The sequence below is a fragment of the Amphiura filiformis genome, chromosome 3 (assembly GCF_039555335.1).
Source record: "Amphiura filiformis chromosome 3, Afil_fr2py, whole genome shotgun sequence".
Taxonomy (NCBI): domain Eukaryota; kingdom Metazoa; phylum Echinodermata; class Ophiuroidea; order Amphilepidida; family Amphiuridae; genus Amphiura; species Amphiura filiformis.
The window spans coordinates 67,480,340-67,502,907 of record NC_092630.1 but is presented as its reverse complement, the minus strand read 5'-3'; the positions used below and the strand labels follow the sequence as shown (position 1 = coordinate 67,502,907).

General features: G+C 36.4%; 1 protein-coding gene and 1 long non-coding RNA gene across 3 annotated transcripts; both read left to right on the top strand.

Annotated features, from left to right (window-relative positions):
• The first annotated feature begins 15 nt into the window (after positions 1 to 15).
• Positions 16 to 22,179, top strand: LOC140149016 (MSL complex subunit 3-like). Of its 2 annotated transcripts, none has more exons than XM_072171150.1 (11): positions 16 to 209; positions 7,477 to 7,559; positions 8,698 to 8,793; positions 9,869 to 9,942; positions 10,311 to 10,363; positions 10,746 to 10,853; positions 15,346 to 15,515; positions 16,005 to 16,148; positions 17,854 to 18,590; positions 19,001 to 19,085; positions 19,610 to 22,179. In XM_072171150.1, exons 1-11 carry the CDS (start codon positions 105 to 107, stop codon positions 19,680 to 19,682), a joined length of 1,728 nt encoding a protein of 575 aa, XP_072027251.1. In that variant the 5' UTR covers positions 16 to 104; the 3' UTR covers positions 19,683 to 22,179. The 2 variants fall into 2 exon arrangements, with proteins under 2 accessions (XP_072027251.1, XP_072027252.1); XM_072171151.1 differs by lacking the exon at positions 16 to 209 and adding an exon at positions 581 to 662.
• Positions 3,473 to 4,950, top strand: LOC140149015 (uncharacterized). Its single transcript, XR_011858548.1, has 3 exons — positions 3,473 to 3,483; positions 3,702 to 4,473; positions 4,581 to 4,950. It is a non-coding gene; the product is annotated as an uncharacterized lncRNA (long non-coding RNA).
• Positions 22,180 to 22,568: the final 389 nt, after the last annotated feature.

Below are 22,568 nucleotides of genomic sequence, written 5' to 3'. Positions count from 1 at the left end.
GGTGATTGATTACGCCCTCTGGAGTTTGTGAGGTCTCATCTGAGTGTTTACGGTGAAGTTGACTTACAGTTTTCGTCGAGGTTTTACCTCAAATTTACACCAAAATGATATCAACAAGGGGTATTAAATCAGCTAAATATTCTGCAGGGGACAAGGTGTTGTGCTACGAGCCAGATGAATCCAAAGCCAGAGTTCTGTATGACTCAAAGGTAAGAAAATAAATCAGTGATTCGTGATTGTTTTCAAACTTGTTTGTCAAGCAATCGCGATGCGCGTTGTTGGGTTGGATTTTAAATTCTGATCGCACCGACTAGTTCTTACAATTTCACAAGATCAGAACAAAATAGAGACGCAAAAATCAGTACACATAAGTGCGCACATGGTGATGTATTATTCTAATAGTTTTGGCAAGGGAAAAGTGATTCTGATGGCCCGAATTTTATATTTTGTTTGGTTGCATAAAATTAGATACAAGTACATGTACAAGGCACGCTTGATTGATTGACATGACCTCAGGGTCAATATCGACCGCGAAGTGTGTCTCCCTCTATTGATGATACAGCTAGAACAATAACAAAGCAAAGCTTGCAGCTTGCACCGTTCAAAGATAGATTGATATCTGTTTTTACTAAACAAAAGACTTGCTGTAGCACTAAGTGGAGGTAAGCCTGAATTGGTTTTTTGTGTTTACTGGATATATTATGAGTAAATTTGCCAGATGATTTTGTTTTCAAAATAGAGATGGTTTTGTTGTGATTCCAAAAGTATTTCATTTTCAAGTTAATAATTTTTTATTACATCTGAGTTCTGTGGTGGTCCCGGGTGGTGGTCCAGGTAGGCGCTGGTGAATTGTGATCGCGTAGAAGTGACAAGGTAAGTTGCCTACTACGCACCGCACCGACAACAATGGCTGAATGGGTCAACTGAATTGTTGTCAAGTGCGTTGATCAGCCAATCAGCGTGGTTGTTTATCTCTTCTGCAGTGTACAAAACCTTCTGTGCAAGTGACTCCAGGATTTATTATTGCATTAGTACGGTAATCTAGTAAAATATGACAACCTGTATGAACCATCCATACATTTTTGGCTCCAGCGAAGCTAAGGAGTCATCGTCATCAGAACCGTAGGGTTACACAATACAGTGTTGGTTTTTATGCTAAGGAATTTTTTGTGCTTGGCTTTAGGTTTTCAAATTGGTTTCTAAGTTTTGCTAAATTATTTTTTCATCGATTGCACTCCCGATAGAGTTGAAATTCAGTTGAGAAAATGTGATTAATTGGTTAAAAAAGCCACCATAACGAGTTATTACTTGGTTCCCCAGTGTGCTAGAGATTATTTTGGTCTGTATAATTTAACCTTGCGTGACAATGGCGCAAACCAACGGAAGTTTAACATTAAAATGTCTTAAGATTTTAGTACTCTCAGGTTCAGATTCAAAAGTTATTTTGACTTTCTTAACTTTTCTTAACTATTTCTTTACAATTTAAATAAAGAAATAGTTAAGGAATATCAAAAAAATAGTCATGAAAATTGTCGAATCTTGAATAAATCGGAACAAAATGAATTTCCTTGTGGACTATTTTACTTGCGCAAGTGCAAATTTTTGCTTTTTCGGTAACGCGGTTATCTCCCAATGATGTAATGCGTAATTATCCAATCAGTGCTGTCCTTAGAAATAAGCCCCAAAATGAACCAATCACAGACATCGTAATGAACAGTCTGTGGCAGTGGAACAAGTCAACAAACAACCAAGATGTCTGCCCCCACATGAACGCACATGACAGATGTCGCCGGCGAAATTGCACCACGATAAGTCGTAAACATGGTTAAAACAAATGAAATTAAATATGTCAAAGGACAGATTGTTACTCTATTTGGTAAAAATATCCCAAAGAGAGATCGCAAGGTGTCTGGGAGACTAGGAGTAGGAGCAGTACTACCTCTACGATCGATGCAACTAACATGACTAAAGTCGGAAACCACTCAGTCATCAGCCATCATCATGGCATAATGCATATGCTCATGCACATGATGCACTCATGGACTACATAGCACTGGTACATCATGGGTACATGTGCGTAAACCCGGGACGTAAACATGGTAAAGTCATAGTATTACTACTAGCCACTGAGTGAATTCAATCACCAAACCAAACATCCTTTTTCAACTGGCTTTTCAAAAAAAAAAAATAGATAATTACGATGGCCCAAATATTTTCTCAAACATAAAAATAATGCCCAAAGAAAGACAAGTAATAATAATATAAATATTGAATAAATTATGCCCACATTACGCAACGTCTATCTGTCTGTCAGTTTACTCCAGAACTCTAGTTTCGAATTAGCCTCAAACATCATGGCCCTGTTCCTTCCTCACTAAGGCCCTGAATGCCATACGTGACGTCAAAAGCGGGGCACCGTGAAGTCACGTCAGCGGTGATGACGTCACACTGACGGCATCTATTTATAGGAAGAATTCAAAACACAGCGACGATAACAGTCACAAGTCTGGTCTTTTACATCATCAAATGTGCTCAAAATTTATGAACATGCACCAAATATGTTTTGTTTAAGTCACATCGTGAGGAATGGTAGGAAGTGTATTTATGAGAAAAAGTGGTATTTTATGTGTACCCTGAACCAGATATGCTCAGAAGTCTCAGACCTTCGTACGTAGAAGGACAGTGGAAATCGTAGTGACGGAGGTGTGAGTACCTCGGGCTAGTTTCGAATTTGTACACGTTCTTACGCATTCCATGCTAGAGTGCTTTGCTATCGTTTTTCAGGCAGACAGCAGTGCAATTTTTTGCAGTTTGCACGGAGGTTCATTCTGTTAATGTTGAAATTTGGATGAAAGTTATTTCGATGAGTCAACTGCATCTTTTGAGCAAGATTTGCCTTTTTTGCGAAGAGTGAAATGTAATTTTAGCAACATTTTTGATGCAATCGCCTGTTGTGATCGGCTGTGTTTACTTCTGAACTTACACGGTGTCATTCTTCAGCAAATCCGACTAGATTTTGAATGCAATGTAGAATGTGAAGCTATCGGTGAGCAAATTCTTGTTTTTTCGGAGACTAGGGGTCGCGTGTTCCTCAAACTTGGTGGGTGGGTGCATCTTGACCCGAGACAGAACAAGTTTGTTTTGGCAAGTGGGTCAAGGTCACCCGAGGTCATTTGAGGTCAAATTAGTAAAATTGTCATGGCAAGAATTAGAAACTTGGTGGGTACAGTCAACATTTAGAGCCAAATTTTTGGAAGGTCATTTCGGGTCACCAGAGGTCATCTGAGGTCAAATTAGAAAAAACTGTCCTATGGGCATGAAACTTGGTAGGTACAGTCAACATTTAGAGCCAAATTTTTAGAAGGTCATTTTAGGGTCACCAGAGGTCACACAAGGTCAAATTAGTAAAAACTTTTGGGTGGGCATGAAATTTGGTGGGTACAGTCAATATATAGAGCCAAATTTTTGGAAGGTCATTTCGGGGTCAACAGAGGTCATCTGAGGTCAAATTAATAAAAAGTGTTGGACGGGCATGGCAGGTACAGTCAATATTTGAGTCATATTTTTGGAAGGTCATTTTGGGGTCACCAGGGGTCATCTGAGGTCAAATGAGTAAAAAGTGTTGGATGGGCATGAAACTTGGTGGGTATAGTCAACATTTAAAGGCAAATTTTTGAAAGGTCATTTCGGGGTCACCAGAGGTCATCTGAGGTCAAATTAGTAAAAACTGTTGTATGGGCATGAACATTGGTGGATACAGTCAACATTTATAGCCAAATTTTGGAACGGTCATTTCAGGGTCACCAGGGGTCATCTTGAGGTCAAATAAGTAAAAACTGTCAATGGGTGTGAAGCTAGGTGGGTATCATCAACATTTGGAGTCAAATTTTTGGAAAGACATTTGGGGGGGGTCAACAGGGGTCATCTGAGGTCAATGTAGTAAAAACTCTCGGACAGGCATGAAACTTGGTGGGTAAGTCAACATTTAGAGCCAACTTTTTGGAAGGTCATTTTAGGGTCACCTGTGGTCATCCAGTGTCTGAGGTCAAATTAGTAAAACTGTCATATGGCCATGAAACTTGGTGGGTACAGTCAACATTTTAGAGCCAATTTTGAAAGGTCATTTTGGGGTCAACAAGGGTCATCTAAAGTCAAATGAGTAAAAACGGTCGGACAGGCATGAAACTTGGTGGGTACAATCAACATTTAGAGCCAACTTTTTGGAAGGTCATTTTGAGGTCACCAGAGGTCATCTGAGGTCAAATTAGTAAAAACTCATATGGGCTTATAAATAGGTGGATACAGCCAACATTTATAGCCAAAATTTTGGGAAGGTCATATCTGGGTCACCAGGGGTCATCTGAGGTCAAATTAGTCAGAACTGTCTGATGGGCTTGAAACTTGGTGGGTACAGTCAACATTTGGAGTCAAATTTTTGGAAGGTCATTTTGGGGTCACCAGGGGTCATCTGAGGTCAAATTAGTAAAAACTGTCGGATGGGCATGAAACTTGTTAGGCATAGTCACTTTTTAGAGTCAAATTTTGGGAATGTCATTTCAGAGTCACCAGGGTCATCTGAGGTCAAATTAGTATTAACTGTCATGAAACTTGGTGGTACAGTCACCATTTAGAGCCAAAGCCTTATTCAGACTAACACTATTCTTGACATAGGCCTACTCGCCTGTATATAATTATATTTTGATGTGTTTTGGCCCATTTGGACTCATTTCCACCCGTTTCGATCCATGTCGCTAATTCCCTAAATTGATTGATGTATCATTGTATGCTCTGCAAATGAGATAGCTACCAACCTACCAGATGTACCTGTTGGGGGAATGTGATCTGTCACATACTCAAATGATTTCACTTGTTGCCCATGCGACTCCAAGAACAATTACTTTCACTGTCACCAAAAAGCGCAGAGCCACAGCGCCATTGGTGCTCTTGTTATCATGTGGCATTGCTTGCTAATATGATCTGTGTTTTCATATCATATTTTGTAGTGAAAAATGATTACAAAATAAAATGTGTAATTTGCAATAATTTGTAGAGCAAAGATTTCTTCGTTCCGATGGCTAAGTGTGAATGCATATTAAACAGTGGCGGCATATACACAGCACCTCTTTGAACTTGGGAGCTGTGAGTTTCAATTATTGGAACTGAGCGCGAGCAACTGAGCGCTTCACGTGGAGCATTCAATCGAAGCGCTTTAGTGTGACGCAACCTCTCTGGGTAGTATATTAGAGCAACAAAGCCGGAAAGTAGTGCTACTATAGGGTCCACAATAAGTTAAAAGTTACTTTTTAAAATAAATCGCTAAATATTTAAAGTATTAGGGGGGAACTTATAAGTTGTGGACCCTATAATATCTCACATGATTCATCTGCAGATGTAAACCCTACTTATGCTATTAGTTGTTTTTGGCTATCGGAAAGGAAAAAGATGAACAAAGAAGAACTAGTTTTCATCCGGGTTTTGACCCTAGGAACCATAGCGTGCGTAGCATTCCATCGGCTACACAGGGTGGTGTAATTAATGCATTATAATATTAAAAATTTAAGAATTATATGTACCTCTTTATTTCCACACATATTGAGGCAATTAATTTCTTTGTCTCATATCTCGCCATTAGATTTCACCATGCTGAAGAGGTCATATGTCAGACTTAAAGGAGTATTTCGTGATCCTAGCATCCTCTTTTTATGACATTTTTCAGTACACATATCCACGAAAAAAGCATATTCCCAAAATTTCAGTTGATTCCGATTTTGCGTTTGCGAGTTATGCATGATTATGTGTATTACACTGCTCCATAGACAATACGTTGTAATTTCGTTCTGGTGCACCAGAACGAAATTCAAATTTAGCGATATTTTTGCTAAACAAATTAATCTGCAAGAAATATTTGGTACAGAAACATTAGGTAGCCAGAGGTATCCAGTGGTGTAAAAATCTCAACTTTTTTGGGAAAAGTGGGGGATGAGGCTGTGGATCACGAAATGCCCCTTTAAGGTTAAATACAATTGATTTTCAAGGCTTGATTCCAGAGGGGCGTAAGTTAATAATGGAAACAGCCATCAGAAAAGAATGAACTCACGTGTACAATAGTGTATCAATCTGAACTAGGGCCACGGGCAAACCGCGGCTCGTGAGTCATCCTATATGTTGCAGGGATAGGGAGGGGGCGACCATGATAGGACCATATGGGCTGATGGGGGGGGGGGGATTGTGGGCAGCCGTTTTCGGCAATTTTCCTTTGTATTTTCTAAATTTTCAATTTTTTAAATTATCCTGGATGAAATCTGTCGTGAAATAAATCAATGCTTCTATAGGCTATAATAGGCCTAGTTGGACTATTTATACCCTGATTATGCAATATATAGGCCTACAACAATAACTACAATAACAAAACCAACAACCAATATTTTGTTATCACTAATTTGTATAAATATGGCCTATATTCATAGGCCGTCTATTAGACTAGTATAAGCCTAAAAATTCCTGAATTATAAAAAAAGAAAAAAAAAACGGGCAAAAACAATCAATCGCTGCAGTCAGAAAGAAAAAAAAAAGAAAAAAGAAAAAAAAGTGAGAGAAAAATAAAATAAAATAAATGGAATGGACCACATCGGGACTCGAACACGTACACGGAACAATTTGTTTTGAACATTGCTCCTGGTTCACTGGGATTTTACAAGAACCAGGAGCAATTTCTGAAGAAACAGGAGCAATTTTCAATATTAAATCCTTTTCTGCATATATACAATACAACATACCAGCACAACTGCATCAAGTGCAAAACTGTAACCAGGAGCAATTTATTTTAGAAAATTGCTCCTGGTTCATGAACTTTACAAGGACCAGGAGCAATTGGTGGCTTTACGAGGGTAAATTTGCTCCCCGTGCCCGCTTATTTCAAGGCTTGCTCGAAAATTGTTCCCAAAAACGGGTTAATAAAATTTAATCGGTACTGTATTTGGTTCTTCCCCATGGCAACATTATTTCTTTGGTCGATTTGGAGTACAATACATAAAAGAAGAAAACAATCACTCGGCGTGGTTTTATATGGAGCGAACATTTGAAAAAAACTGCATGAAACACGTTTTTGATCTTGTGAACACGGTGCATAAAAATGATTTAAACGAAGGATTTTCAAACGGATTCTAAAAATGTGTATAAACACACAAAATTAATGTAAAGATACATCCATGCACCAACATTTGACTCACTGCGATATTTGATTGCTGAGAAAACGCGGTTTTAGAGAACAACTGTATACGTCTTTGATATGTTTTTTATATGTTTCTTCGTGTAACCTTAATAACATTTTACTGGAGTTTTTAATGGAAAAATGTGATTATAATGAGCTTTCCGCGACCGCAGGTGCCAATATTTCACTTTCGATGGGGTGAAAGGGAGGTGGAGTGAGGCTGTCAATCAAGTCATAGTTTACTAATTACTTATTCTCTATTACAGGTGTTGGATATTGATTGGACTCGTGATGAGGGAGGCAAGCGAATTACTGAATACTTGGTACACTTCACTGGATGGAATAGCAGGTTAGTTGTATTAGTTTACTATATAAATACATGCATAATAATTTGCAGACCTGCCAACTGTCCCTCATTTTGAGGGACTGTCCCTCATTTGGGGTTTACCAAAGTGAAAATGAGGGACAGTCCTGTTTTCTGACAATTTTAGTGATGGCAAATTTAAATACCCCCGTAAGAACAGCAGAAAATGATGAAAATGTAACTTTAAAATTTGTTATAGCATTCTTTTTTGTCTATTGTGATAAATTCAGACCTGCAAAACCTCTGAATTCTGAAAGTAGTCCACATCTCAAGTCTTTGAATTTGTCGGTACCTGGTTTGTGTTCATGTACAAGGTTTTGGTCTCAATGTCCCTCATTCTGACTTCGGTAGGTTGGCAGGTCTGAATTTGTTTCAAGAATGAGAATAATTTTTGGTCTATCATCAAATATATTATGAAGCAAGCAGATCTTGATGATAACCATGGTGACACAGACAGGGTCTAAAATTGTCCTCAATCATCAAAGGAAGGACCACTTGGATGAGGGTGCTACTTTCCAAACAGATAACTATATCTAAGACTTGTCCTACATTAGATGACTGTGAGCTAGTGTACAAACTACAAAGTGTGACTTCACAGGTAATTGTGTGCCCGGATATCCTATGTAATTTAGGGGCGGCTACCTGATAGCACGCATAGTAAAGTATCAAATCAACAATCATGAAAGTGGGGTGAGAAATTTGCAAAGAGTATTTAATGTTCTTACATATCATGAGTGTACATTATGACATCATAGCCAAACAAGGAGGACATCCTATATTCCGATATGAAACGTGTGTGTGTGTGTTAGTATCATGCACCAATTTAGTTTTAAGGGGGTATAGGAATAAAGCAAATTATTCAGGACTGGTAGCAGATCTGTGTAGCACATCAATGGGTCAGGACCGGTGTTTTTGTCCCTATCTTAGTGAAATATCATTTTTTCCATGCAAATCTAATAATGGACCCCATTGATTGCCCCAAATAGTTGGTGATCGTAAGAGCAGGACATATTTTTACCTATGATACAACTTCAATGTTTTTAAATTGCCTCAAGATTATTTTTTTCTAACATGTTACAATTCAGCATTTTATGGCACAATTTCTCTGAACATTCTATTTTAGTTGGGATCGTTGGGCTCCAGAGGATTTCATTCTGAGTTACACAGAAGAAAATTTGGAGCTGCAAGAAAGACTTCAACAAGAGGCAATGGAGAAAGTGTAAGTTACATGAAGTTACTAAGTGACTCCACCCATGTTGCTAACCGTGTTACTAATCACTTCATAAAATATTGGCACTTCATTTGCTGAACAAGCCACATAGAATCCCACAACCCTGGTGTGGTCTGGTTCTTGCTGAGAACTATAATCTACATTTACAAATAGACTTGCACCTCCTTTTTCCCAATGACAATTTCAAAACTGAAACAAATGTCGAGTACCATAAAGCAATAGAAACAAATTAGTCCGATCTGTTGATCGATCATCAATGCCTGGTCGATCCTTTTTATTTATGCAATCAATTAATTGACTATTGTAAATTGTGATAACATTTAAGCATCTTTGCCTGTATTGATATTGACCAATATAAATTAAGCATTAATTCTGATTAATTAGTTGATAATTCATTAATAACAAGCATCAAAGCAGCATCGACAGTCAATCCGAAGATCAAACAAATTTGGTTCAGGTAAATAAATGGAAGATCAGCAATTTGGAATATTCTAATTATTATATTCTATTTTTTTACAAATCGTTTCAAATTTATTCATAATATACATAAAAATACAAATATTATATTATTGAAAAGGAAAAAATATACAATGTATGGCCAGATAGGGGGGCTGAGTATGTACACTGACCAGGCTCAACCATAGGTAGGCATATTATACACTGCATTACGACAAAAATACATTACAGGCTATTTGTTCAGATTCATCATGAGATGGTTCACTTCAACTAGTTTTATTTGATGATCCCTGCATGCATTTCATACAGGTAACCTGTATGTTTACCTGTATGATTATCTAATTACCTATATAGGTGAACATGAAATGTGTGCATTTGTGGTTGACTGGGTGAATTAATGGATGTGGGTTTGTAAATTGTGGGCGAATCTGTTCTTGACATATTACTTACCGGTACTGAAAATAAATAAAAGCAAACATGTGTATGTCAAGGACAAGTGATGTGCTGCTGCTTTTCTTAGGTACATGTATACAGTATATGGTCAGTGGAAATTGGAATGTAATTATGTAAATCAATATTTTACTTCATTTTGATTGTCTCCAAACAGACAAGTGAAAAAGAGGAAGAAGAAGAAGACCATTGCAGAACTGGTGAGAGAAGCAAAGAGGAAAAAACGTGAAGGTAGGCTTTCTACATATTTCTTGAATAAATTGAATTGGGACAAATCATTAAAGTGTGTAGGATTAGGCCTGCTAAGGAAAGTTTATATCCCAAAGGGACAGATTTGTAACTTGTGTTCACTTCATAATCTATTAAAGATCTCAAGGTGCATTGATTTTGTACACATTTCTATATGCTAAATAGATTCTGCAGTGACCGTAAGTTCCATATTATTGCCCCTTTTGGATACAACATTTAAATTTTTTTCTGATTTTTCCCCCTAGTTGTCAAAAATGTTGGGAAACTGTGTTTGCTTCCCAGGAAATAATAATTCCCATGTCTGTCTCTGAGTATTTTGATTTTGTATGTGTGTATATTTGACATTCCAGATTCCAGCTCAGCAACTAGTTCTACAGCAGACAGTGATGCTAGTGATGATTCAGTAAGTTTAGCAATCAGTTGTGTAAGGTATTAACAAAGATTGAAACTCAATTCATTATGTTGATTTGGGGCTGTCGTTTATCATCCTCAATTTCTTACCCGCTGGGCGGGCAGGCACTTCAGAAAATTTACCTGCTTGACAGAAAAGTTACCCACCATTGGCATTGGGCAGGTGTTAAAGTGCATCCCTACTTATTTGATATAATATGCATACAGATGCAAAAATTATACTTAATTATCTAAACTCCATAATTGTTCAAGTCTATAAATTAAACAATTCAATGCCGTTCAATTTGGCAGTCAATTCCTCCAAGATCTGAGTGTGTGTGCTTGTTTGCATGATATAAACCATGTACTCATCCAAGTTTGTTTTCTCACTTCAGTCTAGTGATGATTATGACATGACACATAAAGAAGTTCCCATCAACTTACCGGAGCCACTCCGAGCCAAACTGGAAGATGATTGCTATTTCATATCGTACCAAAATCAGGTAAGGGAAGGCAAAATATGTATGTTGTTTGAAAGAATGGTATTAGTGAAGAAATCTATATACATCTTGGTGTAGATTATTCATCCAGTAGTTCAAAACATTATTTTGTAAATTAAATCTAATACTGGAACTGAAATTTGCAACTCAAAGCATCGGACTTGGTCAGGCATCTGATTGATGATGTTGTGACAATCCTTCAGAATATATGCTTCCTTTTGTTCGAACTTTCATATTTTATTTAGCTGATAGAATTTAGTCAAGCTAGATCACCATCCTAAATATTTGTGCATTAAAGATCATGAAGATTTAATCAACGAAAAATTGTAAACTCCAAAGAAAGAGGTCTGTCAGACAGACTATACGCGTTGAGACGGCTGTTTTGTGCATGTATCTATACAATACAATACAATAAACGGAATTTATATAGCGCCTTATAGTCCTGGCCCTAGCTAGAACCCGGCCTACACCGGATAGGGCAGAGATTTTGACACTTGATTTGGGTTATTGGACCTTTGAGGTTAACGAATCACAGAGGTGCTTTTGCGAAAGCGGCTGCAATTCGAGAAATCAAGATGGCCATGGCCATTTTGAAAAATTTTAAATTTTAGTTTTCACTCAATATTCATGTGTAATACATCATTCTATAGGTTTTTGCATACAAGGAATCAATTTCTGACATTATTTTTATGATTGAAGGTCAGTATAACATGTTTACATTCAAGATGGCCGCCAAATGGTTGCCAAAAGATGGGGTTTTCATTAAAATGTATTTAGAATTCAATATTTTAACTTATTTGATGTTAAAAATAACCATGGGTTGCTGGTATTATGGTCAGTTGTCTATGTCATTTCTATCATCTCCTGGATATGTTTAAAAATCAAAATGGCTGCCAAAATGGCCGCCAAAATTGTCTTTTTTCATTAAAATGTGTTACAGGAGTATTATGAAGTACCAGATTTACAATGAAATGGTGCCAAACATTGTGTTCTTTTGTATTCAAAGTATCTCTCTGGTAAAGGGGTAACAATATGACATCAGCATCAATTAATATGATCTCATGTGCATGTAAACATTCAAAATGGCCAACAAAATGGCAGCAAAAACATGATTTTTTCATTAAAATGATATTTAAAACAGCATTTTAATAGATGTTGTGTTAAATATTTTCATTGAACGCTGATATAATGTTAAAGGAGTATTTCTATCCAAATTTCTTCCTGCTCATGTGTTTTTACATTCATGAAAGAAACCTAAACCCAAATTTTCATGCAAATCGGACATTCAGTTGGCGAATTATGGGCTATAACATATATTTCAATGGTCCATAGGATTGTGTGTGATACTTTCGTTTTTCGACAGAATGAAATTCAAAATCGAACATTTCGCCCGTTTCTCTAGATATAAATTATAAATTTATAAGATAAATTTGCAAGATTCCTTTGCACATGATCATTATGCACCTAGTAAGGGAGACCGGGGCAGGTTGGCCCCTTTTTCCCCACTTATCTGGAGAGCTCAGTTTGTGGGTTAGGAGGCTCTCAATTTGATACTTGAGAGCTGTTTACTCTAGGTAAATGCTAACAAATTTATATGGCTCTGTGACTTATACAAAAGTTATAGTAGTTGCAGGAGAGAGCGAAAAGAAAATTAACCAGGCCGGGCAGGTTGGCCCACCAAGCGGGCAGGTTGGCCCTCTATGCACAACCGTGTGTTATTGCCATATTTCTTTCCAATAAAACATTCTAAAGTTACAACTGCGGTAAGATATCACCTATCATAGTTCCAAGATAATCAAAAATAAAATTCATTTTGCGCCATCATGGGTCATTCTTGAGGAAATAGCTAAAATCAAGGAAATAACGTTAACCAATCATCTTATAAAACCCATAACGAAAAACTGAAAGGCTGTGGATAACAATTGTAATTGACTTTTTTGTTCATTATTAACTATTCTGAGTGATGAAATACTTTTTATGTACAAATTCCCAATTATAAAGAAATATGATATTGAAATATTGCTATTTCCAGTCAAAAAGTGCTCAAATAGGACAACAATATAGATTTTTTTGTACTATACTCCGCCTTTGAACAATTTTATCCATGGAACTGACTAGTGTTGGTGTGTAAATTGTATTTTGCTTCATTTGACACAAAATGGGTGAAAATGGAGAAAGTATGCATAACTCTTGCCCATAAACACAATGGGAGCAACCTGCCCCAGCACAAGTGGGCCAACCTGCCCCATAGTCTATTTTTTGTTTTCCATCAAATTCCGCAAAACAGAAACAGGATGGAAAGCTTTCAACTATATGGCATTTTAAGCAAGACCCATACCTTCCAGCAACTTACAATTTACATAATGTATTATGTGCAACAATAGTGCTTTCTTTCCTTTCTTTTTTTCTCCAAAATGACCATGCAAGTAGTTTATATATTGATAATATTATGTCTGAACAACAGGTAATTTATCTGATTTTTTAAGGAAATGGTGCCACATGAGTGCTTTCTTGAGATCCAAAAATATCTTTGTGGCAGAAGGGTAACGTAAAATATGTCATTCAAAATTATCCCATGGGTAAGTTCAAAGAAATAAAAGTGACTCCCAAAATGGCCACCAAAATATTATTTTTTCATCAAAATCTGTTACAGCGACACTAGGTATCTGGTTTTCAAGGGAATGGTGCCATAAAAGGAGAGTATTTTCCCACATAATCATTATAGCATAGCAGTAATAGGAAAACAGCATGGACTTATGGGTAATTGGGCATGTTTAAAATTCAACTTGGCCACCAAAATAATATTTTGGATGTTGGTGTAACAGTCATTTAAAAGAGTATATTATATTCTTTTAAATGACTGTTACACCAACTTTCAAGATACCAGTTTTTTACAGGAGATGTCATTTTTTCAGCTTCATGGCATATGGTTAACATTCTGTCGTAAAATGATTCTGCCGGCATGCTCATACCAACGGGACCCCTTATATACTAGGTGCATAATGATCATGTGCAAGAGGAATCTTGCAAATATATTCCTTTCAGAGAAACCGGCCAACATGTTCGATTTTGAATTTTATTCTGTCGCCAACGAAAGTATAACACACAATCCTATGGACCATTGAAATATACGGTATGTTATAGTCCATAATTCGACAACGGAATGTCCGATTTGCATGAAATTTAGGATTTAAGATTCTTTTATGAATGTAAAAACACATGAGCAGGAAGAAATTGGGATAGAAATATCCCTTTAACATTATATCAGCGTTCCATGGAAATATTTAACACAACATCTATTAAAATGCTGTTTTAAATACCATTTTAATGAAAAAATCATGTTTTGCAGCCATTTTGGCGGCCATTTTGAATGTTTACATGCCCATATGAGATAATATTAATTGATGCCGATGTCATATTGTTACCCCTTTACCAGAGGGATACTTTGAATACAAAAGAACACAATGTTTGGCACCATTTCATTGTAAATCTGGTACTTTATAATACTCCTGTAACACATTTTAATGAAAAAAGACTATTTTGGCGGCCATTTTGGCAGCCATTTTGATTTTTAAACATATCCAGGAGATGATAGAAATGACATAGACGACTTATGCTTTGTTGTCACCATAATATCAGCATCCCATGGTTATTTTTAACATCAAATAAGTTAAAATATTGAATTCTAAATGCATTTTAATGAAAACCCCATCTTTTGGCAACCATTCAAGCGGCCATTTTGAATGTAAACATGTTATACTGACCTTCAATCATAAAAATAATGTCAGAAATTGATTCCTTGTATGCAAAAACCTATAGAATGATGTATTACACATGAATATTGAGTGAAAACTAAAATTTAAAATTTTCAAAATGGCACGGCATGCCATCTTGGAACTCTCGAATTCGCAGCCGCTTTGTAAAAAGCACCTCCGTGATTCTTTAACCTCAAAGGTCCAATAACCCAAATCAAGTGTCAAAATCTCTGCCCTATCCGGTGTAGGCCGGGTTCTAGCTAGGGCCTGGACTATTAGCATAAGTATGAACAAAGCGCTTTACAATGATCTTAAAGGATCTATGTCGTGTCTTTAAGTGTGTGAGTATTTATGCCAGTGCTGTGAGCGAACTCAACTCCAGCAATTTGAAGCTGCGCCCAGTTAAATATGCACTGACGTTACTGCCACATCAGGGTGAAAATGGAGAGTTTGGATGGACTCTGAAATGCTTGTGCCACATCATGGACAGGGCAAAATATAACCCAGATTATTTTGCCAAGCACCCTGCAAACTTTTTTTTTTCATTCTGTGTGTGATGCATTGTGGTCATACTGTGCTCTAAATTCTACATGTATACGCACGCAAACCCTTGTAAAGGTAAAGTTTAGAGATTAGGGTCTTTGCTGATAAATGCCTGTGGGACACTATTTTGTTTCCAATGTGATAATCCATATTGCCAATTTCTCATAGCGTTTATTATATCTGATTTGTTTGCACAGCTAATCAAACTGCCTTGCACGCCAACAATCCTCACAGTATTGGAATCTTATGTGGAATATTTTGCATCCAAACATCCACCTCAGGATATTGTGTGGCCTCCTACAGTTTTAGGGGGTATCAGTGCCATGGCCAAAGAACCCATACCACCACCACCTCTTCCACAACACAAGTAAGTATTACTATTAGGAATAGATGGTTCTTATTTCTAGTCCAATTAGACATTTTTGACTGAATATTTTGATTACCTATGTTTCAAATGTAACTTGGATACATAAACTGTTAAAGTTATTTATTAGTAATGTACTGGAAGAGGAAAATGCATCAAACATTTACATTTTTTGCTTAATCAGAGATGCCATGAATTAATTTTTTTGTGCAAATTTAACTTCAAAAATTCAGATTTTATGTTTCCAATGGAGGTAGGCATTATGTTTTAGAGATTCCACTGTTTTGTTTTCTTGCAGGAATTCCATTTTTTTGCTCCAGAAAAAAAATTCTTTCTGGCTGTTCAAAACACAAAATGGAGAGAAAAATTGGGAAAAAGGGCTGTGATATAATTTTCATCTTGTGTCTCTAGTAGAATGAATATAATTGCACCAGCAACACTGATTAAAAGGTTAAACTTCAATGAAGAGCATTGCTTGTATTTGTTTTACAGTTTTGAATTGGTGAAAGAAGTGATGGATGGTTTACGTGTTTTGTTTGACTTCACTGTTGGTAAAAATCTTCTATATGCTTCTGAGAAGTATCAATACAACAAACTGGTTGCTGCAAATTATATGCCAGGGCACAAACCACCAGAGTAAGTATAAGAGTTTGTATTAATGTATACATAGGGATGAGGAAGTAACCAACAAAAGTTACCAGCATGACAGAAATAATGTTTTTAATAACTGTCAGGAAAGGTTTCTGTCCATTTTAAACAGAAATAATAAGGTAAAGTGAAATAAACCCCGCTGGCTTACTTTTTTGGTCTTTGGAGTTCTATGGGGCACTGAATGTGAGAATTATGACCTGTCAATATTGCTCTGTTGATCTGACAAACACAACAAATTTGGCTGATTCCATTTTAGTGTAAGTAGGGACATGTGTAGACATTACAAATATGCTAAAAAAAAGTCAGGTTTGATAACCAAGATTAACCAGTTTCGTAATAGTCCAGTCAATCTAAACAAATTAGTGGTGTCACCCACCACTAATTGCAACAGAATTTTTTTCACTTTTATACATTTAAGAGATGTCCCCTGAATATCATACCAAAATATACTAAAATATACTTGGTGGAAAGGTAGTTTTTGGCGGGAAAAGGTCATACAGAGGTCAAGTTTCAAAATTGCTTTAATCTTTTTAAAAACTATACCAAAGCATTCCTCTAGTCTTAAGGATTCAGAAAAAGTATAGTTTGTCATATCTGTGATGTACCATTCTCAAGTTATAAGCAAAAAGGTCAAAGGTCACATTTTGGGCTCCACGTGGGTCAACTTGAAAAAAATGCTCGATCTCCTTAAAAATGGTCTCAATGTGTTCGTACTTTAAAAACACTCCAAAATAAGAATAGTTTGCCGTATCTTGGATGTTTCGTTACCTAGGTAGCAGGATAAAAGAGGTCATTGACCATTGAACTCTATTGACCCCGACCTAGTTTTCGATGTTATGCATGTAATTAAACAACCTAAACAGTGCAAATATTCTTTAAATGAATTATGTTTGCAAGCCGAACAATTTGAGACCATTTTGGATAAAATCAGACAATTTTTAGTTTTTTGACCTCTGTTGAACCTAACATTTGACCTTTGACCTTTTCGGTTATAACTCAAGAACCGTACATCACAGATATGGCAAACTATATTTTTTCTGAATCCTTATGACTAGAGGAATAATTTGGTATACTTTTTAAAATGTTTTAAAATTTTTAGTTTTTTACCCCTGTGTGACCTTTTCCCGCCAAAAACTACCTTTCCACCAAGTATATTTTAGTATACTTTTTGTATGCTGTTTAGGGTACATCTCTGACATTCATAGCAGTGAAAAAAATTCTGTTGCAATTAGTGGTGAGTCAAAACCCACTTTGACTGGACTATAAAGTCACACAGTGGTTAATGACTCAAATTGTAAAATTTTTCATTTGGGTGAAAAGCAGGGTGCAAAATTGTATTCCACAGTCATAGATGAGGATCACTAAGCTTATTAATATTAGATCAATATAAATCTGGATGTTAGTAATTGTTATTCAAAAGCCAACATGGGTTAAAGTGTAATAAATTAGTACTGTTATAAGTTTATAGTACCATGCCATTGTCATTGTAAGTTTCTGCTCTATGGGTGCTCTTGTTTCACATAATTATTTGAACAATTGCATTTGAGTTTGCATGTGTTTGCTGCTACTATAAAACATAAAGATTTCACACGTACACACAGTTATCCAACAAGAAATGTGATAGGTTGTCTAGTTTCTGAAATTATTGTATCCTTATAAAATGTTTACCAATTTACATTGTTGTTTGCAGGACTCCATTGAAGAAGAGAGGTAGAGGGCGCCCACCAAAAGTAGCCAAAACACCTTCACCTCCAGTCCTGGAACCCCAAGCCAAACCAGACTTTCCAAAAACCAAAGAGAGTCCAGCTTCAGAGAAGCAGGAGTCCGATAAAGAAGAAGAAGATGAAAGAGAGGAAACACCACCAAGAAGAATCACAAGGAGACTATCATGTAGTGCTCTCAATCCTGCCTCTGTTCAGACTGAAACAAGACTCAGACAACGATCAGAATCTGGTCCCAGGTCTCTCCAAAGCACACGGAAGACAAGATCAGAATCTGTGACCTCGGACAGTAGTGGGGGTCATCCTACTCCAAGACCAGGATTAAGACACTCTGCAAGGTTGTCGTCACACGGAACGGCTCCGCCTGAAATCCCACGTGAAATTGCACTGCCAACTAGGGAACGTAAGAAGTCTGAGTCGGATCCGGATGCCAAAACACATCTTAAAGAGAAACGTGATAAACATGTAAACAAGGACAAGGAGAAAGTAATGGCAGAGCAGAGCAATAAGGAGAAAATAGTGCACAATAAAGGGAGTGAAGACAAGGAGAATTGCAAACAAACTAACTCAGATCAGGGAAGTAGTGTGACAGAGTCATCTACAAAAGGAATTTATACTTGCAAACTTATGGCTGATGATTCCAATTATGATGGTAGAATACCACCTGTTAAGATATATGGAGCCCAGCATTTATTGAGACTATTTGGTAAGCACACAACCATGAAAAACTATCAAGTAGATGGTGAATAAGAGATTTGGTTATAAATGCAAAATACACTTTAAGATACGGTCAATTGAAATTTTAATTCAGGGATAATATTTGCAGTACAGAAATTCTGTGTACGCTGATACAAATACAAATGGTGAAAAGAATAACATCTTGTGTCAAAGAGTTTTGGTGTATCCTTGAGTGCAAGATATTCATGAGTTAGACTAGTGTAAAGACTCCATTGAGTTCAGGCAGCATACGGAATAAAGCTGTATAATCCTTCAACAGAAGTGCAGAAGTGAAGGATAAAGATTGAAGATGTTGATTGTTGAAGTACTTTGTTGCTTTCAATTAAATAACAAAAGAATTACATTTTTTATTAAATCTTTCATTAATTTTGATTTCAGTTAAACTTCCTCAAATCCTTGGTAAGATGGACCTTCCTCCTAAGAAGCTGAAACCACTTGTCAAGCACCTGGAAATGTTTCTCAAGTAAGTTGGTTGTCTATATTTGTTTGTTTTTAAACCATCCAGTTGTGCAGAGAGCTGGTAGTTTTTGTTGTGAACATTGTACATCTGAAGTGATAATGCAGGATAGTAATTTTCATCCTTGCATTCTTGCTCATTTTGGCTACAATATACAGAATCACAGAGAATAAAAGATAGGAATTTTTGTTACTGGTATCTACAATGTACTATTGTGCCATAGGATAAGCAGGTCAATATGTTGAGTAGTAGATGCAGGCTCAGCTATATAGCGGCACCCAATATTGTGGAACTTATAAAATTTAATATATTCAAATTTTAGAATTTATGAGCAGGAAAACCTGTCTTGTTATATGAAAAAACCTGTTTTGTGATATCTTAAAAACTAAGTCATGCTTTCAAATATCAGTTGAAGCTCTGTGTCAAACATAATTGAACGCATAATACTAAGTTGTACTTGACCAGTTGATTACTCATAACCCAATCATTTAAATTATTAAATCTCATACTAATTTTCCCATCTTTTCCAGGTATTTATCAGCACCAGAGCAGTTGGAGGCATTTTTCCCAGATTCAGCTTACCAGAAAGCCTATAAGCTATAGGAACTGTCTACATCACAGGATACAGTGTAGGATAGCCGCACCTGCTATTCCATAAAATTTGCTATGAGGAGTCTTCATTTGTATATCTTTGTCAATTTAGGAAGCACAGGTAGCAGATTGAACTCAAACTGTACAAATATTTAACTGCTTAGACCTAAAAAAGACACAATGCTTTCTCACTTTGCTATGTTGTGTCCAGAAACATGAAACTAATGTTTTCAAAACTGGACAAATAATCTACACCAAGATAGTATTAAAGTAAAAGCATTTAAGGGACATTCCGAAACCTGTCACTGCCAAACTACACTATTCCCCCACACAATTTGTTTGCAACTTACTGTAATTTATTGTAATAAAGGGAGAGAGACAAGAGAGACAAATTGGTAATTTATGTTTGGGCATAAGGAATTTTGTGCAAATTCATTAGGGATGTGATTATAAAAGATGGAAGTAACTTTTCAGTTTTCTTCATATTTTGTTGGTATTTCTGAAAAGAAAATGTTCTAAGGAGGGGCTCCCAGTTTATAACAATCTGTAAGCAACTTCAGACAAATGTCAAGATTTTTTTGGTAATTGATGGATCTTTTGAAGTCCCTCTAAATTGTTGGAGCAGTTCTTGCTTTCATCAAAATATGTGACGCGTCATGTTAAAAGCAGACACTTTTGGGCAGGCTATCAATTTTGAGGTTTTCACATATCTAAAATATAGAGATATTTTGCGCCACAATGCCGTTTTCCCCAATGTAATCGGACTTTCTTAAACGAAGATATTGAGTTCGTAATTTATGGTATTATAAAATTGGAAATTGAGATATCGGCCTTTAAAAATATTATTGACAATGTTGAGAGTAGGAATTTCCTTGAAAAATGTCTCCAAAAATACAAGATGCCAGCTATATTCGAGTCTGAAACTATCAGACAGTACTTTTAACATTAATAACATCAGAAATTAGCAACAAACCCAAATTGTGAAAAAATCACCCCGCAGATTTTTGGCTATTTCTCCATTTACGATCCTGCCCAAAAGTGTCTGCTTTTGACATGACACGTCACATATATGATGGGTTATCCATTTTAACACACTGAGTAACTCTTTAAGAAGCATCCTATATTGTCAACAAACTCAACGGTTGAAACATTCAGGTTATTTTTGGCAGAATCACAGCCAAAACCACAGAGGTGCATAAAAAGTTTGTGCCAACAATGCTAGATCAAATTATGTGAGAAGTGTGCTATGTATGGTAGGGGTACAAGTACATTAATTTTTTTAAGATAGCAGAACATACCGGACATGCAAGTTCAAGAACATTTTACAGGCAAGCAATGGCTGCCTTTATGATCTATTTTTTTCTTAATTTGACAATTGCAACAAATCAACTACAATGAAAGACAGATAAAGACTAGTTTGTGTTTGACGTCATCTGTCAATCAAACTCGAGCACGGTTTGTTTACAAGTGTCTTGATGATATGAGTTGCTGAACACAGCGGTAAAACTGGGCGCCTTATTGTTAATTTTGCACCTTCAAACATACAAACCATCTCAAAAGTTATGTATTTATAGTAGGAAACTTTCTTTCGCGGAGGCACCATGTCAACAATACCTAGAAAAGTTGCCTTTTGCCTTGTAAAAGTACATAATTTTTCGCCATTTACAGCTATTCCTTTTCTTCGATCAACCTTCCTTGTACGCGCTATTAACCAATCAAGGATCGTAGAGAATTTGATTGACAGTGACGTCAGACGCAAACTAGTCTTTATCTTTGTCTTCAATTATACCTGTCTAATTCAGTATACAAAAGGGTGAAAGAAATATGAAAGTAATCACTGTATGTACAGGGTGCCTCAGAAAGAACTTTATTGTCGGGAACGCAATCTTTTGAGTATTTTAAGGCATAAACCAAACATAACTAAATAACCGATGTGGTATTCTAAGATAAGTATTTTATTGCACTTCACATGTCAAATGGCAATATTTCAAGGCCTGCACTTGACTCTATTTTTAGGTATTATAATTGACTGGTTCTGTACACATCCGCTTGCTTTTCTGCATGGAGAACTGAATATCCCATCATGCACTTCCTTGTGTGCTACTGCAATATTTTTGGTGCGCTGGCCGTATGTACACATGCAAGTTGGGATGTGCAGTCCCGCATGTGGGCCTGTAAATTTTATGTTCGGATGTTGGAAAACAGTCTAAAATTATTGTTCCCATTTTTCATAAGAATAATGTTCTTGCACTCATGTGATGGTATGTATCAGTGGGCAACGAAGTATGCTCTTTTTCATGTGATGATTTTATAAAACCTAACCTTGATGATCCTATCTGATGATAGCCAACTCTTGATGCTCCACCCAACATATCATGACTTGTAATTTAAAGTAGCATAATTTTGTAGGCAAAAACAAAACAAGAATTACTGTTGGGATAGAAAAATGAAAATTTTAACAGGACAGATTTTGTTAATGTAATAAAGTGACGGAAGAGATAAATTTAAATGATGTATGAGTTTGTATTCTTTGTATTGACTATTATACATGTAGTACAGTGCTAATCAATCCTTCGCCAGGAGGTTCCTGCTCCCACAGAAGTCACCAAATGATTTTGTTTCCAGTGTGTGGGCAACCCATTACATGTTGGTGTATGAAAAATTGCATGCTAGAATTTCCCAATATCCAGCTAGGGATCGGTATTCAGTATAGGTCCACAGGGGGTCAGTATTGGGACTGAAAATTTAAACCGCTCTATTAAATTTTATATGCATGCCAAAATGCTAATAATATGATCATATAGATTAATAATTGTAATTTGTCATGATTATCCAAGCCATAAAGGTAAAAAGCTGTTTATTCATCATTTCCAGCAAAACAAAGGATCACTTGTTTCA

Coding starts and splice junctions, on each gene's coding strand:
- LOC140149016 (XM_072171150.1), top strand. CDS start 105: ATGATATCAACAAGGGGTATTAAATCAGCTAAATATTCTGCAGGGGAC. Junction 8,794..9,868: donor CAAGAGGCAATGGAGAAAGT/GTAAGTTACATG, acceptor GTCTCCAAACAG/ACAAGTGAAAAAGAGGAAGA. Junction 15,516..16,004: donor CCACCTCTTCCACAACACAA/GTAAGTATTACT, acceptor TTTGTTTTACAG/TTTTGAATTGGTGAAAGAAG.